The sequence below is a fragment of the Plutella xylostella genome, chromosome 17, assembly GCF_932276165.1.
Source record: "Plutella xylostella chromosome 17, ilPluXylo3.1, whole genome shotgun sequence".
In the NCBI taxonomy this organism is placed as follows: domain Eukaryota; kingdom Metazoa; phylum Arthropoda; class Insecta; order Lepidoptera; family Plutellidae; genus Plutella; species Plutella xylostella.
The window spans coordinates 11,056,708-11,075,434 of record NC_063997.1 but is presented as its reverse complement, the minus strand read 5'-3'; the positions used below and the strand labels follow the sequence as shown (position 1 = coordinate 11,075,434).

Sequence of the window (18,727 nt, the reverse complement as noted above, 5' to 3'; positions counted from 1 at the left end):
GGTGTTATAGTAAAAAATCACGTGACCAACAAAGTTGCTATGAAAAAGGAAATAATGTTTTCGTGAATTTTTAAAATTCGTAGAACAAAAGTTGTTCAGAATGACCCCCGGAGTCACCCCCTTTCGGCTTAGTATACCCTTTTTGCAACACCCTGTAATTGTAATTTCACCTCTACAACAGTCCACTGGCCGCTGCACTGCAACCAAATTCAGGAACATAAGTAGCTACTTCTCCAACGAGAAGAGCCAAATACTACGCACGCCGAATCGCTGACAGTGACACTGAATTTCAGTACCTAGCTGGAAATATTCGAAATTTTTGCTTCCACTCGATTCCACTCGACTGAGTTTGTAAAGTTAAATGTCGAGAACGTAAAACAGAATTCACCGTGACAAAGGCGAAAGTTCTGAAATGGAAAAATTGCGGCTAAATTATGGGTGCGACTGTGAGGGCAATCAAATGGGATTTATTTGATTTTATTCCTACACTTATCTAAGGCTTTACATAATATAGAACGCTTGTAAAAAATAAGCGTAGGTTTAGACAAGGCTATGAAATAGGGGCCAAAATAATTAAGAAAGGCTATAAATGGTTAGTCTGACTGTCATCATGTCATCATCATAATTTCCATCAGGAGGTGATGTCGAAGCGAGCCTCGGCCAATCGGAGGAGACCGTGCGTCACATGTGTGCTGAGTTGCAGGAGTGGAGCTTGACACATCCCAAGTAAGTTGTCTGGTAGAGATTGCTACAAGCAATAAGGCCACCTCTTTGTACTGTTCTATTTTTGAGTTTTTGCTTTGTAATTTTTGTTCTTGGTGCAAATAAAAAGTTTTGTAAGTTCGTATTTCGTTAAGGAGAAGTAAGCCCACCGTGTCGCTAGTAAAGTTTTCCTATTCATCCTCTACAGAAGAACTCTTTGAAAGTAATAGGAAAAACTAATAATTAATTATGATTTGATGACAGATCTATGGAGCGGCCAGGGCGAACTATGTCTGTGACTGATCGCGTAGAACTTTGTGGGACATTATCCAAGAAACACTGACGAATAAATGTTTTAGATTAATCTATTTTATGTTGTGAATAAACCTTTTTTGAACTCTGTAATATTATGTTTAATTTAAAATCAATAAGTTTTATTCCCAAAACATTGGTTACAATGAATACATGTGTCGAAATCGATTAACGTTTTTAGGAGCTGAGCTGCCACAGAGGGTTTATTTCGGTGTTATAAATTAGCTAGGTAGTTAGTCTATACATAATATTTTATAAATGAATCCTTTAATTATTAAGAATGTCCAAGAAAATGCCCTATGTACTCTCTAAGTACTTCTCTATGTCTAAAGCAGCCTGTACACTTTAACGCCAGGCAAATTAATTTATGTGAGCCGGACCGACGAGACTGCATTTACATTCAAAATGGAGACCTCCTTATGAAATTAATTCAAATTAGGTAATTAAGAACCTAATGAAAGCCGTCCGTTGGAAGAAGTTGTCAGTTTCCTTTGAAATTTCCTGATAGAAGGGTCGAGCTTGCCAATTAGTCAATTTTATTAAGAGCTCAAATCAATAGGAATTTAATTGGGATTAAAAAAGGATTGATACTATTTTTATCTCCTTTCTTACCTCGGGCAGTTAGAATTAGCTACAGGTCAAAGATTTCAGGATAGGTAGATACGACTTGTGAAAGCCTGAAAGGGTAGCTGCAGGTATTTGGTACAATATTAATATTTCATATTTTGTAAGTAAAAAAAACAGTAAATTACTTTTACTTGGTTTTTTATCAATATAATAATTATACTTAATACAATCTCTCGTGCAAAGTATGAATTCAGAGTTATGTCAACTAGCACCGTAGCGTTAAAAAAACTCTCATATCATTTGTATAAAGGTTCCATTCGAAAATTAAAGTGTTAAGACATAGCTGTATAAGAGTGTAGGAGAGTGCTCTAACTCACTTATAACCACGAAAGAGGCCCACGATTTTGAGAGTAAAGGCTTTAGAAAGTCTGTAAAACGGTGTCATTGAAGTGTTTAAGTTATAAACAGCCTGTAGTACGGTTTAATTGAAGTGCTAAAGATACTATAGAAGAGCGTTTAATCACTCTCAGCTAGAACTTTTACCGGTATAGTTGTAGTTGTAGAATGGTTATTTGACACCCTGACTCTTATTTGTTTGATAAAAAAGGGTTAATTGAGCATGTTACCGTTTTTTGAATACACTTTTACCATACAAGTTGTATGTCTTTGAAAATAATAGTGTCAACAGCAATCATACGCGACAGTATTAAAGTGACAGTATTGATTAATACTAAATTACAGTAAATATAATAACTTGAATTTCTGCATATTTTGTGAACTGAAAATAATATGCCATTGTAATTTTACTGTAATGTTAACCATATTTCCCACCTCAATTTTAATAATGCGCTCCGAATTTATTAAGGATTTCAAAGGAAACATAAGTAAATATAAAATAGATGACTCAATTTTGTATTTTTTTCTATCCTTGCTGTATGTCCATTAGTTTAATAAATCGATTGGCATGACTGGAATGTCGAAATTCACGTAAATAGGTAAATATTTTGAAGCAAAATATTGTTTATCCCAGCAATTTATAGGTTAGGTCGCGAATGCAAATGGCGAACTTACATTTAAGACATATAGACTCACCTAAGTCATCTATTACACTTTTTGAAATAGAACACCCTTAGCCAAGGGTATTATGCAGTCTTAGCCGATCCGCACAGTCTTGCTTAACACCGTTACTTTTACAGTCTACTTGCCTAAGGCAATAAGCGTAAGTTAAGGTAACCTTAATGATTTAAACTGCATTGTTGAGTTTTCCAGCACTGTTAGAATCTCGTCTTACTGCACTCTTGACAAAATCTCTTTTACAACCAATTCCTACAGTCTAAATTCAATATGACACCTAAAGATTTATATGAGTATTAAAGGAAACCACTTAACAACCATAAGTGTTAACAGGTGTCAGTGAGCACTCTTGTATAGCTTTAGGTTCTAGAAACAGTTTGAACCTATAACATCTTAATTATAATTTCTTTGACTAATACCTTTTTAACTCTTAAACCTGCTGTTAACACTAATTTCATTTTTTAACTAATCTTTATCGCTTTATGTTAGAACTGAGATAATTATAACACAGTTATACAGGTTAAAGTTATAATAATAGCTGTAACTGAGGGTACAATGTTTGTTGGGCGTATACACGATCCAACAACGATATCGTAGTTATATTACTATACGCGTTTAAACGCATGCACATCTGCAGTCTCTACGCACCTTCACATGTTATAATTCATTCATGGGGGAACTGTATACCTACGTTTTTATAATAAATTATGAAATAAAACACGGGCCTTCGTGAAATGCTGGTAGAGTTATTATAATTATTCACAAGTAATAGTAAAATTCTACGTCAAATAAACGATATTTCAATTTCAATACATGGCCCTGTACCCTGAACCACCACCATCCTGTTTAACCCTTTCCTCGAAGCTGTCCACATCAGCCATGGTGATCTCCGGCTCGGGCAGCGGGTACCCGCGGGGGTCGCACCCGCAGCACGAGCAGGGGTGGTGCTCGCACGGCGGAGGGCGGGCTAGCTGCCAGGCACCTGCGGGGTTATCAGTTATCACCACTAAACACAAGCAACGCTTGCTTTTCAACTCTGTCGTATCTTGTATGGATCAAAAGGGCTAGTACGGGGCGCATTTAAGATTTGACAAGAGTTTTGCATCGCGCTAACTTACATCGCGCAGCCTCAAGAGCGAGAAAGACGGAGAACTCTTGTCACGTCTTAACAGCGCCCTGTGCTACAGGGCCTGATAATAATATGTTTGACAAGCGAGGGACGCTGCTTTATTTGATGTTAAAATGAGTATGGGAATGGAAGACACTTCTAAATATATCTGTGTCGCTAATTGGGCATTTACACGGGTGACTAAACCCGCACGGTTTAAATTGACCGTCTGTTTATTCAGCTGGATCGCAGCCGCAGGTAGCTATATGCTTGATTAGGTGATTTGTGAAAATAGCTAGCCGCATGGTGAAAACCATCGCCTTGGCTTTTGGCATCAGTATAAGCAATTTTAATGCATTAATCAGGACCCTTAAAGTACTGAGAGGTTTTAATAACACACTAACCCAAGTCCTTAGCAAGCTGCATATAGTCCAAGTACGTGGTGTCCACTGCATCATCGAGGGGAGCCGTGCAGAGCCTCAGCACGGCCTGTCGGGGGGATTCTTTGAGTCCCACTCGCTTGTCCACGGCAAGGAGAGGACATAGGCCCTGGGGGCTCACTTTCTGGAAAGTAAAAGCTTTGTGGTGCGTCTTTTCTAGCTGCAGCTGTCTAGGTATTAGCAGAATCATTCCCTTTCTACTATAATATTATAAGAAACGTAAAATTTTGTTAGCATGGATGGATCTATGCATTTATGTTAAGATAAGTACTTTGTATGCCCATTGTCCAACGGAATAAAAGGCGTCCCACGTCAGGTTCCCGTTCATCACCTTTGCACCAACTCTTCCATCCCAACGCTTATCGGTTTCTCTAAAGATATATGTTACGATCCTATACTACATATTATACTGCAAAGGGTCAACCTCAAATCGCCGTGTAAGACACTCGGGCGGCGGCCTCGCAAGCAGAGTGCGCTCTGCTGAGGCCGGGTGCTGCTGCCCCCGCCACTGGCGGCGCCTGCTGCGGCACAGCGGACGGCACCTGGCAAGGATGTTGCTACTAGAGGAAACCATAGTACACCCACGAGCAATAAAAAGTTCCACCTGCCATTTGCGTTCCATTAAGTCAGATAAACTTTTTCATTGCTCGTGATTGAAATGAAATGAAATGAAAAAGGTATTTATTTAACCAACTTTTAACAATCTGACACCTTAAAAGTAATAATAATGTATTATTGGTTACATGGCTTCCATAGTAGGTGTGAACCTGTGTTATGGACGCCAGTTTCCTCTTAGCGGGTTTATATAAATCTAGGCGTCTTACACGTATAACAAAATAAAGTTAATTGGTAAACAGGAATAATAAGAAATTATAAGTAGTATATAACGAAAAACTACTGGATTTGCCGATGACAATGGTGATTTTTTTAAGTTTGGGATGAGCAGGTTTTTATTCGTGATTGTAGGTATATCGGAGGCTCCGGAGGGTCACTCTTTACTGAAGAAAAACGAACGAACGAGAGCAGTCGTGCAATTGGTACGGTTAATACAACGAGATAGAGTAGTGCCTCTTGCAGCAGCAGTCCAAAACTTAGTTTTTCTCCATATAGAGTGACCTACCCGAGCTTTATCGTGCGAGCGATAACAATTTTTACATACTTACCTCCATGAAATCTGACAAACAAAAGATACATGTAGAATCTGTAGATATATCTACTTTACAGGAACTATGAACGACTGGATCGATTTCGATATTTTTATATTTTTAGTTTTCTTGTCATTGGCTGATATATTACTAGCGTATCATTTTTGCTTCTTAAGTTTCTTATGAGGGAAAAACACAAGAAAACTTCGCGGGAAATTGGAAATAAACCCCATCCACTCCTACTCTACACTGATAGCTCCAATGATAATATCAACAAGCTAAGTAGAACGAGGAAGTTGGAACATTGCTTACTTGCACACATCTTGATTTTCAACATTTTTCTTGGGTAACTTAATCGTTTTTGGGTTGAACATTTTAGTAACGCATTACAAGCATAATATCATTCATTACAATTATTGTCATATTATTTTAGGTACTTTATAGTTTAAAAATATATTATTTTATCAGGTAAAACATTTTAAAAGTTTGGGCGAGAGAGAAAGTGATAAATACAAAAGTGCAAAAGTGCGTAAACACACAGAGTAGGTAATATAGTTTAGTGCGTCCTCAGTGCGTCAAATGAGAAAAGTGTGTTGATACCATTTCCTTAGAAGAAGAACGTCAGGCCGTTATTTTTATGAGTGTGGAATCATTATACATACAGTGAAACTATTAATTCATGAAATTAATGTTTGAGGAACTAAAATTTTCGGGAGCCTGGCACCATTAGAAAAGAAACATAAAGGTCATAACAATTGTTTATGGCAGTTGGCGGTTGGCTGTTTTTTCAATTTTCTTATTTAATTTTAGGATAATCTTGATAAAAACAACTATTTACGCTTGTTTGCAAATAGGAAGAAGAAGAAAAATATTCGTAGTCAAGCTAGGGAAGTCATTTATCGAGTTTATATACAATGTTTAGCGGAACAAGAAGCTGGACACATTTTGTCGAATTTGGAGGATGTTTACGCTCGTACAGCGTCTATGACGGGTATGTAACATTGTACAAATTGTAATAATTCATTTTTTATCAGTACCAACGCTTCATTTATCGATAAACCTAGGTTTAGAGCCCATGTCGAACATTGTTTACATACCGCTGGTTGTAGGTTTGAGCTGGGTTAAGTTGAGTCAAACCATAACATTTTGATACTTGAAGTTATATTTTTTGTTTACTTGTTTTGTTACTAAATTCTCATTCTGTAACTCTGTTTATTTTCTTAACTTAAGGGTAGTTTCAAATAAGCATTTTTTATTTTATTTTATAGGAGTATCGGACAGTACCGTCTGGCATATTGCAAAAGAGGGCTCTATAATGGAATATTTCTAACTCCTGGAAGAAACAGAACAAGCCGTCTAAAAAGAGAAATTGATGATTTTACTATGTGTGCCCTTCGTCAACAAATCCGGATATTTTATTCAGTTGTAATAACGTTATCTAAATAAATATTTAGTGGTTTCACTATTAGCCTTTATGTTAACACCTTCTAGCTTGAATAATGAGCCTTTTTTGTGGATGGTAAGTGGTTTTTAAATACAAAAATAGGGTTGGTAGTCATAGGCAAAATTTCAAGTATCAAAGTCAGTTTTGTTTCGCTATATAGGGTTGCTACATGAAAGATAGCTGCGCCCTCATTTAATTTCAGGACTTTATAGTTTCACTGTATATGAACAGCCCACTTTTTGCAAATGCAACTTAGGTGTAATCACAACAAATTATAATAATACTTTACGTGTGACTTTATAGGATACAATACCGAAGACAGAAAAATACAATAAAGAATAAACAAAAAATTGAAACATTACATGAAGGCGGCCTTATTGCTTTAAAGCAATCTCTACCAGAAAACCTTTCGATGGGAGATCCACCTGTTATTCTGCGGGTGGTGTTACCGATAGGATTTGTTGACTGTTCTTGACAATTTCGTCATACATGTACACTTTACAGTCAGCAAAAGAACTACATTCACCACCACAGCTAAAGCACTTAAATTTTATGATCTAAACTGAAGGGTGAGACAAAGGTATACGACTGATACATATGTGGCATAAAAAATACTTAACCTATAGGTAGATATTCTTTGTCTGCATCGATAAATTATGGATTAAACTGTTTGCTAGGGTGCTACACATATCTATTTAGCTGTCTGTACATCTAATATAAAAAAAAATGTGTTTCAAATAGGTACATATTATCAAATTAACAACCTTGACACATAATATCAAGTTTTTTTATGATACAAGATGAATTGTTGTTACAACATAATATATTATTTAAACAATATATTGTTACTTTGTACTTACCTACGGAAAATATTTACGTTGTAAATAATGATAAAGTAGTAATTATTCAATAATATAACGTGTGTATGACGTATATAAATAATTACCTATGCGGTTATCTATAAAGCTTGCAAAAAAGGCGAAGCTTTTAATTTAAAATTAAATTGTTGGTAAGTAAAAAAGCTCATTTTGATTATTTCATTCTTATTTTTATCCCTATTAAGTACTATTTCATGAAGTTTTTTTCATAATAGATAAATTAAGTACACTTATTCAGTCTATAAATGTACTTACCTATTGTTCGCATACTGAAAGTAGCGCGGCAGGAGCAGGTGAATTTTCATATACCTAATTATATAGTTACTTGGTGGTAGCTCAGTCGGGTAAGCGCCCGCTTCCGCCAGAGATGCGGGTTCGAATCCCGGCGCTGACATGCACCAATGAGTTCTTTTGACTTAAGTACAATGTATACCATCGCTCTTACGGTGAAGGAAAACATAGTGAGGAAACCTGCATATCTAGATTTAGCACATCTAGATATGTATGTGAACCCACCAATCCGCAGTGGACCAGCGTGGTGGGAAATGGTCCAAGCTTAGGAAGGCAGTTTAGACCTTGGGGATATGCACAAAGGTTCCACTCGAGAGAGCCAGGTGCAGGTACTTACACCCCCATAGAGAATTGAATAGAATAGAATATATAGTTACTTATTTATTTAACCCCGACTCATAAATACCTACTCGTTATAAGTAGGTAAAATGATCATAAAAATAAAATAAAGAAACTTTGAAATCGTGAATAAAACCAATATATGCAAGGAAGTTTGAATAAGGTGCATGAGCTATTGCGAAATACATATTTAGTCGAAATCGAAATTATTCAATGGAGGTACTTTGAACTTCCAACGATAAAGTTACAACGTATAAAAGTCCACCCTGTATATATACTTTTTTTATTTACTTAGGTATAGTGTTATTTCTTTTGTATGTACCTAATTGGAACAATAATTATAGTTTTCTTTTAAATGGTATATGAAAGGGATATGACATTATCGAAAGTGTGTATAACAATATCATTATGCAATGAGTGCATTATTATGCTCACGGCTATAATCTCGGAAGGGGTAGTCAAAGGTGACCTTACGTTTTATTAAAACTGGTTCAGCTGAGCCGTTAAAAACTTATTAATTAAGTAAGCATACATTTTAGGGTTTTATTTTCGTTTCGATGAATATAAGAGTATTTTGTTTAATTTAATACAATTGTCTCGAATTCAGTGAATCATCTAAATTTAATATCTACGTTGCGTTGGTTGGGTTGATTGCCAAGAGAGTTCTAATAATAGATACGTTATTGATTATCCGACTCATTAAAAGTACGAGTGACTCATGGATCATTACAATGCAGTTTTGAAAATAATATTTTTGTCTTTAATCTTCAAGCGTATTGTAGTGTGTAAGTAAGACTATATCAACTATATTATAATACCTACATGTAACCTTTACTAACACATATGTATACTCTCTCATACTTTTATACAATATACGTTTAGTTCAGCATCAACCGTTCGTCTTTCAACTCGCCTCCGACCTACCTCCTTACATGGCGACCCTCGCCATTCGAGACGGGCCTAATGCGGTCGGCTAGTAAAAATTGTTGAAGCATTAAAAATATAGTGTCTTCGTGGTATACTATCGTACATTGTGTTGTGTAAATTATATAAATGGGGAACACTGCAACTACAATGAGGCCTCCCGTAGAGGACCTAAATCGTCAAGATATCCTCACTCAAATAGGATATTCAAACAAGATAATCCAGCACAATGAAAATTTGATGGGTCACGTTGCGAAGACCAACGATTACTTGTACTGGCTGATGTTCGTGCTAGCAGTTCTGGGAGCTTTTTTTCTGGCAAAGTACGTGAACGACTGCATCAACGGGAAGATCGAGCGCCGCGCGCGTGCTCACGCGCTCCAGACGAGGAGGTTGGGCCAAGCAGAAGCGGTTTGAGTGTTAAAGTTCAGTGTTACGAAAATAAATAATAATTGTGAACATAATAATATGGGCAATATAGTGATTGAAAGTTGAAAGTGATTAAACAGGAAGATTTTTTAAGGACTGTCAGATTGCGTATGTAAGTTAATTATTATACATTTAATTACGAAGGTATTACCCACCCCCATAATTATTCATCATACTTATTAATTCTTAATAATATGTAACCAGTTAGTTAATTAATACTTGTATTGGAAAATCTTATTTAATGGCATGTAACTTGAACAGAGTATATGATAAACTAAAAGATATTCGTACATATTTAATAAAGATAGGGGCAAAGCGAAGGCATGGTTCTATTTTAACGAAAAAATTAGAGGAAGCCAATATTTTGTTATCGGAATATAATACTTTAATTGACGATTTTAGCGAGGAGTGCAAGTTAGGTCAGATAGGTAAGGAGGAATTGTGTTTAATTACAAATATTTCAACGAAGTTTGAGTCTTTATTTGAGGACGTTAAGAGTTTATGTTGTGAAACTGCAATTATGGAGACTTTTAATTTAAAAACCGCTTTGACCTTATTACCCATAATGACAGATCAGGAGAATAATACGAAACAATTGATTGATGGAATTGATTATTACAACACTATTTTGTCAAAACAAGAATGTAAAACTAATTTGATACAATTTGTGCTTAAAAGTCGACTATCGCAAACGGCTAAACTTAAGATGGAGTCAAATTACACAAGTGTGTCAGCTTTGTTACTGGATATGAAAAGTCTATTATTACCGAAAAAATCAGCAACGGCAATACAGTGTAAACTCCAGAATATTAGGCAAAACGAACTATCTGTTAGTGAATACGGAAAGGAAATTACAGAACTTTTTGCGGATCTCACGGTTTCTCAAGCTGACGGAAATTCAGATCACTATGCCATATTACGGCCGTTGAACGAAAAGATGGCAATTAAACGATTTTCCGACGGTTTGAGGAACCGACGGTTAAGCACAATAATTGCTGCACGTAATTTCAGCTCACTTCAGGATGCGATACAAGCAGCTCAAGATGAAGAAGTGTCATCTTCTGGAGATATCATGGGTATGAGTAATAATAACCCACCTTCTAGGAATTACAGAGGACGCGTATTTACAAACCAGAGAGGGTACAACCGTGGGCAACCGCCGCAGCGCGGGTACATGGGCCCGCCGCGCGGACACCCGGGCCAGCAGCGCGGCCCAGGGCGCGGCCGCGGGGGCTACCAGCAGCACCGGGGAGGTGCCTACTACCAGCAGCGCTATCCAGGTAATAACTCTAATTATTTTGGCAGGCCATGGAACTATGACAATGGGAATCATGTCAATATGATGAGTGACGACTCTCATAACACACCGGAGGAACAGCGTGAGCAATCATCGGAAACAATTCAGTTTTTTCGAGAATAATGAAGTAATATTTTCTTGTAGCAGTACCCTATTTACAAACCTCGCCCTAAATGGAAAAGATTATGCATGGCTAATTGATACGGGTGCGTCATTATCGGCTATAAAATGTAAACATTTATTGGAACATAACATCGAGTTTATTAAGGAACGGTCTTGCATAAATGGTATCGGCGGCACAATACAGGCTATTGGATATGTTTTTATTCAACTAGAAATAAATGGACATTGTTTTCAACATAAGTTCTTCGTATTTGACACCATACCATGTGTCACAGCAGGAATATTAGGTAGCGACTTTTTAGAGAAGTACAGATCAATTTTAGATTACAACACCAATACGTTAACCTTAATTGGAACGGATAACATAAACATCACTATGCCGGTGTTAAGAGTTAGTCATGACTTTCATGATTATAATTATTTAATCCCAGCGCGATCGGAATCTGTTTATTTTATCAAGACAAGTATGTCTGAGGATTGTATGGTGTGTATCCAACAGATATGCGATGGAATTTATATAGCAGGTTCAATAGTTAGGCCAACTAATGGAAAAATACCCATTCAAGTTTTAAATACAACGGAAACAGAACTATCTCTACATTCATTAGAGCCAGAAATACACAAGCTAAGTGATTATTACATATTTCAATTTGGTAGCAGTGGAAATAATGCAGATAGAGTAAAAAAATTACTGCCGCAAATTAAATTAGGACATCTAAACCAAGAAGAGCAGAGAGCTATAGAAAATATATGTGCGAAATTTGCTGACATATTTCATTTGTCGGGGGATAAATTGACCGCAACGGATATTTGTCAACAATCAATTCAATTAAAACCTAACGTAGAACCGGCATTTAGTAAACCATATAGATTACCCCAAGCCCATAAGGCTGAAATCAACAGGCAAATCACTGAAATGTTAAAAGACGGAATAATTGAACCATCTCAAAGTGAGTGGTCAAGTCCGATATTACTAGTGCCGAAGAAAAATGTTAGTGATTGTAAAATTAAATGGCGACTAGTTATTGATTATAGGAAAGTTAACGAAAGAATAAAAGATGACAAATTCCCCTTACCCAACATCTCGGAAATTTTTGACTCTCTTTCGGGTGCAATTTACTACTCACATCTAGACTTATTTTCTGGGTATTATCAGATGGAACTCTCTGAAGAAAGTAGGAAATATACAGCTTTTTGTACGCCACAGTGTCAAGTCACGAAACCAAATGTAAATTCAATAAATGAAGAAAATAATGCCAATACTTGTTCAGGGCAATATCAGATGAAAAGAATGCCAATGGGGTTAAAAACCAGCCCTAATGCATTTTCGCGCATGATAAATATTGCAATGTCAGGCCTAGCATTTGACAAATGTTTTGTCTATTTAGATGACCTCATAGTTTTTGGCCGAAGTTTGGATGACCATAATAAAAATTTATTTGATGTATTTAGTCGATTGAGAAAAGTTAACCTAAAATTAAACCCACAAAAATGCGATTTTCTAAAAAGAGAAATTTTATATCTTGGACATGTTATTACTGCAGATGGAATTTTACCAGACCCAAGTAAAATTAAAGTTATGGCTGAATATCCCATTCCCAAAAATTTAGACGAAGTAAAAAGATTCGTAGCTTTTAGTAATTATTACAGAAAATTCATATCAAATTTCGCAGAAATAGCCTACCCTCTTAATAAATTATGTCGAAAAGATCAACCTTTTATATGGGACACTCAATGCCAAAATTCATTTGAGAAACTTCGGAACGCACTATTGTCTCCACCTGTACTACAGTACCCTGATTTTTCAGAGGCTAATGAGTTTCAATTACAAACAGATGCTTCTGGCTATGCCATAGCTGGAGTATTGTCAAACAAAAATGGTAGGCCAGTAGCGTACACAAGCAGAGGACTTAATAAAGCTGAAACAAATTATCCGACAATAGAAAAGGAATTGCTCGCGATAGTTTGGTCCATCAAGTATTTTAGACCATATCTTTTAGGCAAACATTTTAAAGTAATTACGGATCATAAACCACTTGTTTATTTGTTTAGTATGAAAGACCCTAGCAGTAGGCTAACTAAATTTCGTTTGCAGTTGGAAGAATATAATTTCACCGTAGAATATGTAAAAGGCAAGGACAATGCACCAGCAGATGCACTATCCCGTATAAGATTGACTTCAAATGAGCTGAAAGAGATGAATGAAAGCGTGATGAATGTAATGACTAGAGCACAAGCGAGAAAACTTACTATAAATAATGACGAAAATACTACTCATTACGTCCCTTCGGACTATACTGTTTCTACAGACCAACCAAGAGTAATAGGAATTAATAATAAACCGAAGGAGTCTGTAGAATTGAGTTTTATAAATGAAGAGAAACTAAATAAATTAATAAAAGACAATTTAATTACGGAAAGAAGTTATCAAAATATATTAATGTATGTACCGTCAAAGAAAGTAATTTATATAAACCCATGTTCGCATTCACAATTCACGCGAGCCGTATTTGTGAAGGAACTTGAGGAATTTTGTAAAAAATGTTCTGTTCAAGCAATATATTGTATAAAGAATAAAGAAAGTAGTATATTTATAGAAACATTGGCTAAAGAAATAAAGAAAACAAGTGAGTGGAATGGTCCACGATTATTCGTTCTGCAAGGAATTCAAAGGATTGACGATAAAGACGACCAGCGGGTTATTTTGAACGACTTCCACTTATTACCAACCAGTGGGCACGCAGGTATAAGGCGGATGTTTAATAAAATTAGGAAATACTATTATTGGCCTGGATTAGAACGCGACATAAATAACTTTGTAAGTCGTTGTGATAAGTGTCAGAGACAAAAACATTCCACTTACGTTAAAGAACCAATGACAATCACAACTACCGCGCACACCGCAATGGAAAAAATATTTTTAGATGTAGTAGGACCGCTAGATCAGGATCATAAAGGGTATAGATACATTTTAACTATGCAATGCGAATTATCAAAATTTGTTCAGGCAGTTCCACTTTTGACAAAAAGTACTTCTGAGGTAGCACAGGCTTTTGTTAACAGCTTCATATTATCTTACGGAATACCAACAGAAATCGCAACAGACAGAGGAACGGAATTCCTCTCTTCTACGATGGCTGAGGTATGTACACTTTTAAACATAACTAAGCTACAGTCAACAGCATATCACCACCAATCAATTGGCGCTTTGGAGAACTCACATAAAAATTTAGGAGCATATTTAAGAATACAAACTGACAATCACCCCGAGTCGTGGAGTAATTGGTTGCCGTTCTGGTGTTTTTCGTACAACACTTCTGTTCATACAGAAACAAAGTTTACACCTTTTGAGCTTGTTTATGGAAAAAAATGTATTTTACCTAGTAATTTGTCAAATGGTACAATAGATCCATTATATACTTGTGAAGACTACCCTAAAGAACTAAAATATAGGCTTCAGATTTCACAGAAAGAAGCTCGTGATAACCTTATATTTAGTAAAACTGTAAGGAAAAATGTATACGATAAAAATAGTAAGTCTGTAGTTTATAAGCCAAATGATTTAATAGTAATTAAGAAAGAAAATTGTAGCAAATTTGATAGCCCATGGACGGAACCATATACTGTAATCAGAGATTTATCGCCCAATGTAGAGTTAATAAAGGATGGTAAAATATCAATAGTACATAAGAATAGGACTAAACTATATAAAAGTTAATAATTATATTTTAATCAGGGATATTACTTGTCTAAAGATTTTAATTAATAATATTCATAACATGTGTACTACAATATATAAACATAAATGTATGTGTAATAAAAAAAAAAGAACACATAATATAAAGTTCTTTTTTTTTTTCCCTTCCGTGGGAGGTGTAGTGTGTAAGTAAGACTATATCAACTATATTATAATACCTACATGTAACCTTTACTAACACATATGTATACTCTCTCATACTTTTATACAATATACGTTTAGTTCAGCATCAACCGTTCGTCTTTCAACTCGCCTCCGACCTACCTCCTTACAGTATGTTTTTAAATTTTTCAGACCTGTAAAATAATGAAAATATGTAATTTATTACATATTTTTTAGCTATGTACCCGGATACATTTCATCAAACAAACACAATGTACCCTTAAACTGTTTTAAAAAACATTACAAATCCCGCTTATCGCAGAAAAAATAACACGAATAAAACGTTCCTGTTGTTGCAGACACAATAATGAGCGAGTCTCTATTATCATGCTCCGTGACGCACTGACCCCGGAGATCGGGTCAGCACCACTACATTAATACTCGTCTCCAATGCCGGCCGAGCGAGTCACACACACACGGCCGCACGAGGCGTCCAACATGAGACTCATTCTGCTACTGTGTCTGTGCGCGGCGCGAGCTCAATCCTACAACCCGTTTTTCGACGTTTTTATCACCAACAGCGTTGAAGAGGACACGACCGAAACGATAAACACGTTCTTCACCGACTCTACGACCAAAATGAGAGCGTTTCTAGACGGACAGCGCAACAAAGTGGAGAAAGTGTGGAGCTCGAGCTACGAGAGCGCCGTCAAGATGAAGGACTCCGTGCAGAGCTTCGTCGACGAGAAACAGAAGAAGATGACCGAGGACTTCACCAGCTACGTGGAGTCGGTGAAGGAGAGCAGCCGGAAGGTGGTGGACAACTGGTCCTTCCTGCCGACGGCGGACGAGGTGGGCGCGCGCCTGGACAACCCGCCCGCCGCGCTGTCCGTGCCCGCCATCATCGCGCGCAACGGCTACCCCTGCGAGACCCACACCGTCGTCTCCGAGGGATACATCCTCAACGTGCACCGCATACCGCGCGCCTTCGGCACCGACACTCCGTCGAAAACCGTCCTACTCCAGCACGGATTATTCGCCAGCTCGGCGGACTGGATCCTGAACGGGCCAGAGAAAGGTCTCGCCTACACACTGGCCGATGCCGGCTACGACGTCTGGATGGCTAACATCAGAGGGAACAAGTACTCCAGGGAGCACGCGTGGCTGAAGACTGACTCCAAGAGCTACTGGAACTTCTCCTGGCATGACGTGGCGCAGCACGACGTCCCCGCCATCATCGACTACATCATGAAACTGAAAGGCAGCGGCACTAAGATCACGTACATCGGCCACTCGATGGGGACCACGATCCTGTTTGCTATGCTGACGCTACGACCGGAATACAACAAGATATTGAGTTCGGGTATAGCTCTAGCGCCTGTCGTCTTCAACACGGACGTCAAGTCTCCGTTGAAGGTGTTAGCTCCGATAGCGAGTCACATTGCGTATACGGAGATGTTGTACGGTTCGCACGAGTTCATCCCGAAGAACTCTGCTCTAGGGAAGCTGACTAGCTCGTGCGACGCCAGCAACCCTGATTCATCGATGTGCAAGAACGTGATGTTCTACATCTGCGGGCACGACGAGCAGCAGTTCAACAAGCTGGTGATGCCGGTGTTCCTGGCGCACCTCGGCACGGGCACCTCGTGGAAGACGGCGCTGCACTTCGCGCAGGAGGCGGTCGCCGGCGGCAAGTTCCAGCAGTTCGACTACGGATACAACAACCAGAAAGTCTACGGCACAGACAATCCGCCAGAGTACGATCTGAGCAAGGTAACTCTGCCGATAACCTTGTTCTGGGCGCAGAATGACCTTCTGTCCAGTGAGAAGGACGTCAAGCTGCTATATGAGAAGCTCCCGAAGAAGACGACTCGCATGTACTTGGTGCCATTCCCCGAGTTCAACCATTTAGACTATCTGTGGGCCGTGGATGCTCCGACGCTCCTGAACAATAAGATATTGGAATTTTTGCAAAAGACGTAAGAAGGGCGTCTCTGTAAGTTCACAGACGTTTTTGCGAATAATATTTTTTGTACATTTCACTGGCTTCATGAGAACAATATGAAGCCTCGTGTGCCTACATTAATATCAATTACTGTTTATTTTGAATAAAATATAGATTTGATTTGGCTTATTGAGAACTCAAGCGGTAGAGATAAAGTATGGGTATGATAAGAACCAAGTAATTTTATGAAATGAAGAAATTATATTATTTTTTACTCGGTAGATTATAGTTATTAATGTTTAATATAGACTCAATAGTTTCTAGGGAACCATAAATTCGTTTTATGTCAATTAGTTCTGATTAAATATTTGTTAATTAGTGTGGAACAGTATTATTAGTCATACAATATATCATATGTACCTACTAATATCTAATCTTAATCTAATTAATTATGTAAGTAATTTTTAAGTGAACAATCACAGTTAGTGATTAATTAATGTACGTACTATGTAATGTATAATTAAATAAAGTTTTTTTTAATAATATTTTTTACTATGTTTTTACCTACTTATAAAACATGCTACTAAGTATATTAAAACTAGTTCATCTTCCTTGTCTCTAAGTTCTTATCAACTTGTTCCAAGAATCAATGAATGTTGGACACATAGTTTATTATTATCAGCAAATAAGACAGATAGTGATGGATGCGATGACGATGTTTTTACTCCCACTTCAAAAAGAGGGTTATCATACGTTTGTCCGTGGCCACCTGGATACTGATGGACATACAATAGGTACATTATGCTGTCAACATGAAAGTAAAAAAAAATCTATTATACTTCCATGGTTGTCAAGTGAGCCACCAGCTTTACGCTGTAAATTGTATTCCTTCTCTAATAGATCGCGAGCCGTATCGTATGTACATATCTGTTTTTGATTACTACAATGCACTTTGGATACACATCTATAATCTAGATGTGCAAGTTTTTTCATACAGATACGAATGGAAAGGGTAGCCAAAACAGATCTTGTAAGGTTTAAAAATATTGTTAAGCTTTTAAAGTAATCATCCTGCAAAACAGAATATTGTACGTATACATGTAGGTACAAGGTGTGAGTGTGTACAATTATTTTTCTTACCAATAAAATGTTTTTTGTGTTTATGTTTATTTGTAAGCATCTGAAACATGACCTGTCGCCCGGAGCCCCTAATATCTGTTCGCTTCAACCCTGCCTCCCACTTCCTACGGGCTCCTTGGAACATGCCTGTGGCTGGTTGAATTTTCCTGGTAATTTCCAATAATTATCGCCGACGCCGTGGCAGAGGAAATCGAGTTTACAGCCGACGCCACTGAACTGAAATAAACTACACAGGTATGATACTACTATACTACCATCTTATATATTATTATACGGGGTGGAGGGACAAACATAGAGAACAATTCTATTATAGAGTTAGGTTAGGTACCTAATTAATTGTTATAGTAATTTAAACAACAATAAACGGATAGAATTAAATATATCAATCTTACCTCAGATCTGCTTACGTTGGAAATACCAAAGAAACATAATAAGATAAGGTATCGGTTATCAATATGGTTCTTATCAATATGTATATTTTTATGCGTTTATGCAAGTGACGCGAAGTGCTTACGTAATTTAAAGGATCGTTTACTAATAGACGGTCGAATGGTGTAGTGGTTAGTAGCCCTGACTGGTATGCCGAAGGTCCCGGTACGATTGCCGGCTGGGGCAGATATTTGTTTAAAGACAGTAATTTGTACTCGTGTCTTGGGTGTATTATTTTATTTTAACACTTTATTGTACACAAAAACAAAAATACATAACAA

The 18,727-nt window shown here is 37.2% G+C and overlaps 2 protein-coding genes and 1 long non-coding RNA gene across 3 annotated transcripts; 2 read left to right on the top strand and 1 right to left on the bottom strand.

The window, feature by feature from the left end:
• The first annotated feature begins 169 nt into the window (after nucleotides 1-169).
• LOC105388510 lies at nucleotides 170-1,107 on the top strand. Its single transcript, XR_007267234.1, has 2 exons — nucleotides 170-726; nucleotides 967-1,107. It is a non-coding gene; the product is annotated as an uncharacterized LOC105388510 (long non-coding RNA).
• A 2,274-nt stretch (nucleotides 1,108-3,381) lies between these two features.
• On the bottom strand, nucleotides 3,382-5,865 carry LOC105394384. Its single transcript, XM_038109071.2, has 4 exons — nucleotides 5,661-5,865; nucleotides 4,628-4,745; nucleotides 4,168-4,327; nucleotides 3,382-3,637 (listed from the first exon to the last, which is right to left on the bottom strand). Exons 1-4 carry the CDS (start codon nucleotides 5,720-5,722, stop codon nucleotides 3,462-3,464), a joined length of 516 nt encoding a protein of 171 aa, XP_037964999.2. The 5' UTR covers nucleotides 5,723-5,865; the 3' UTR covers nucleotides 3,382-3,461.
• A 9,301-nt stretch (nucleotides 5,866-15,166) lies between these two features.
• LOC105388513 (lipase 3) lies at nucleotides 15,167-17,057 on the top strand. The gene has a single exon (XM_011559433.3). It carries the CDS (start codon nucleotides 15,383-15,385, stop codon nucleotides 16,913-16,915), a length of 1,533 nt encoding a protein of 510 aa, XP_011557735.3. The 5' UTR covers nucleotides 15,167-15,382; the 3' UTR covers nucleotides 16,916-17,057.
• Nucleotides 17,058-18,727: the final 1,670 nt, after the last annotated feature.

Excerpts from the sequence above, each read along its gene's own strand:
- LOC105388513 (XM_011559433.3), top strand. The coding sequence starts at position 15,383 with ATGCCGGCCGAGCGAGTCACACACACACGGCCGCACGAGGCGTCCAAC.
- LOC105394384 (XM_038109071.2), bottom strand. The coding sequence starts at position 5,722 with ATGTTCAACCCAAAAACGATTAAGTTACCCAAGAAAAATGTTGAAAAT. Across the intron at positions 4,746-5,660 it reads GAAAATCAAGATGTGTGCAA|GTGCCGTCCGCTGTGCCGCA; the intron begins GTAAGCAATGTT and ends CATCCTTGCCAG. Across the intron at positions 3,638-4,167 it reads GCAGCTTGCTAAGGACTTGG|GTGCCTGGCAGCTAGCCCGC; the intron begins GTTAGTGTGTTA and ends ATAACCCCGCAG.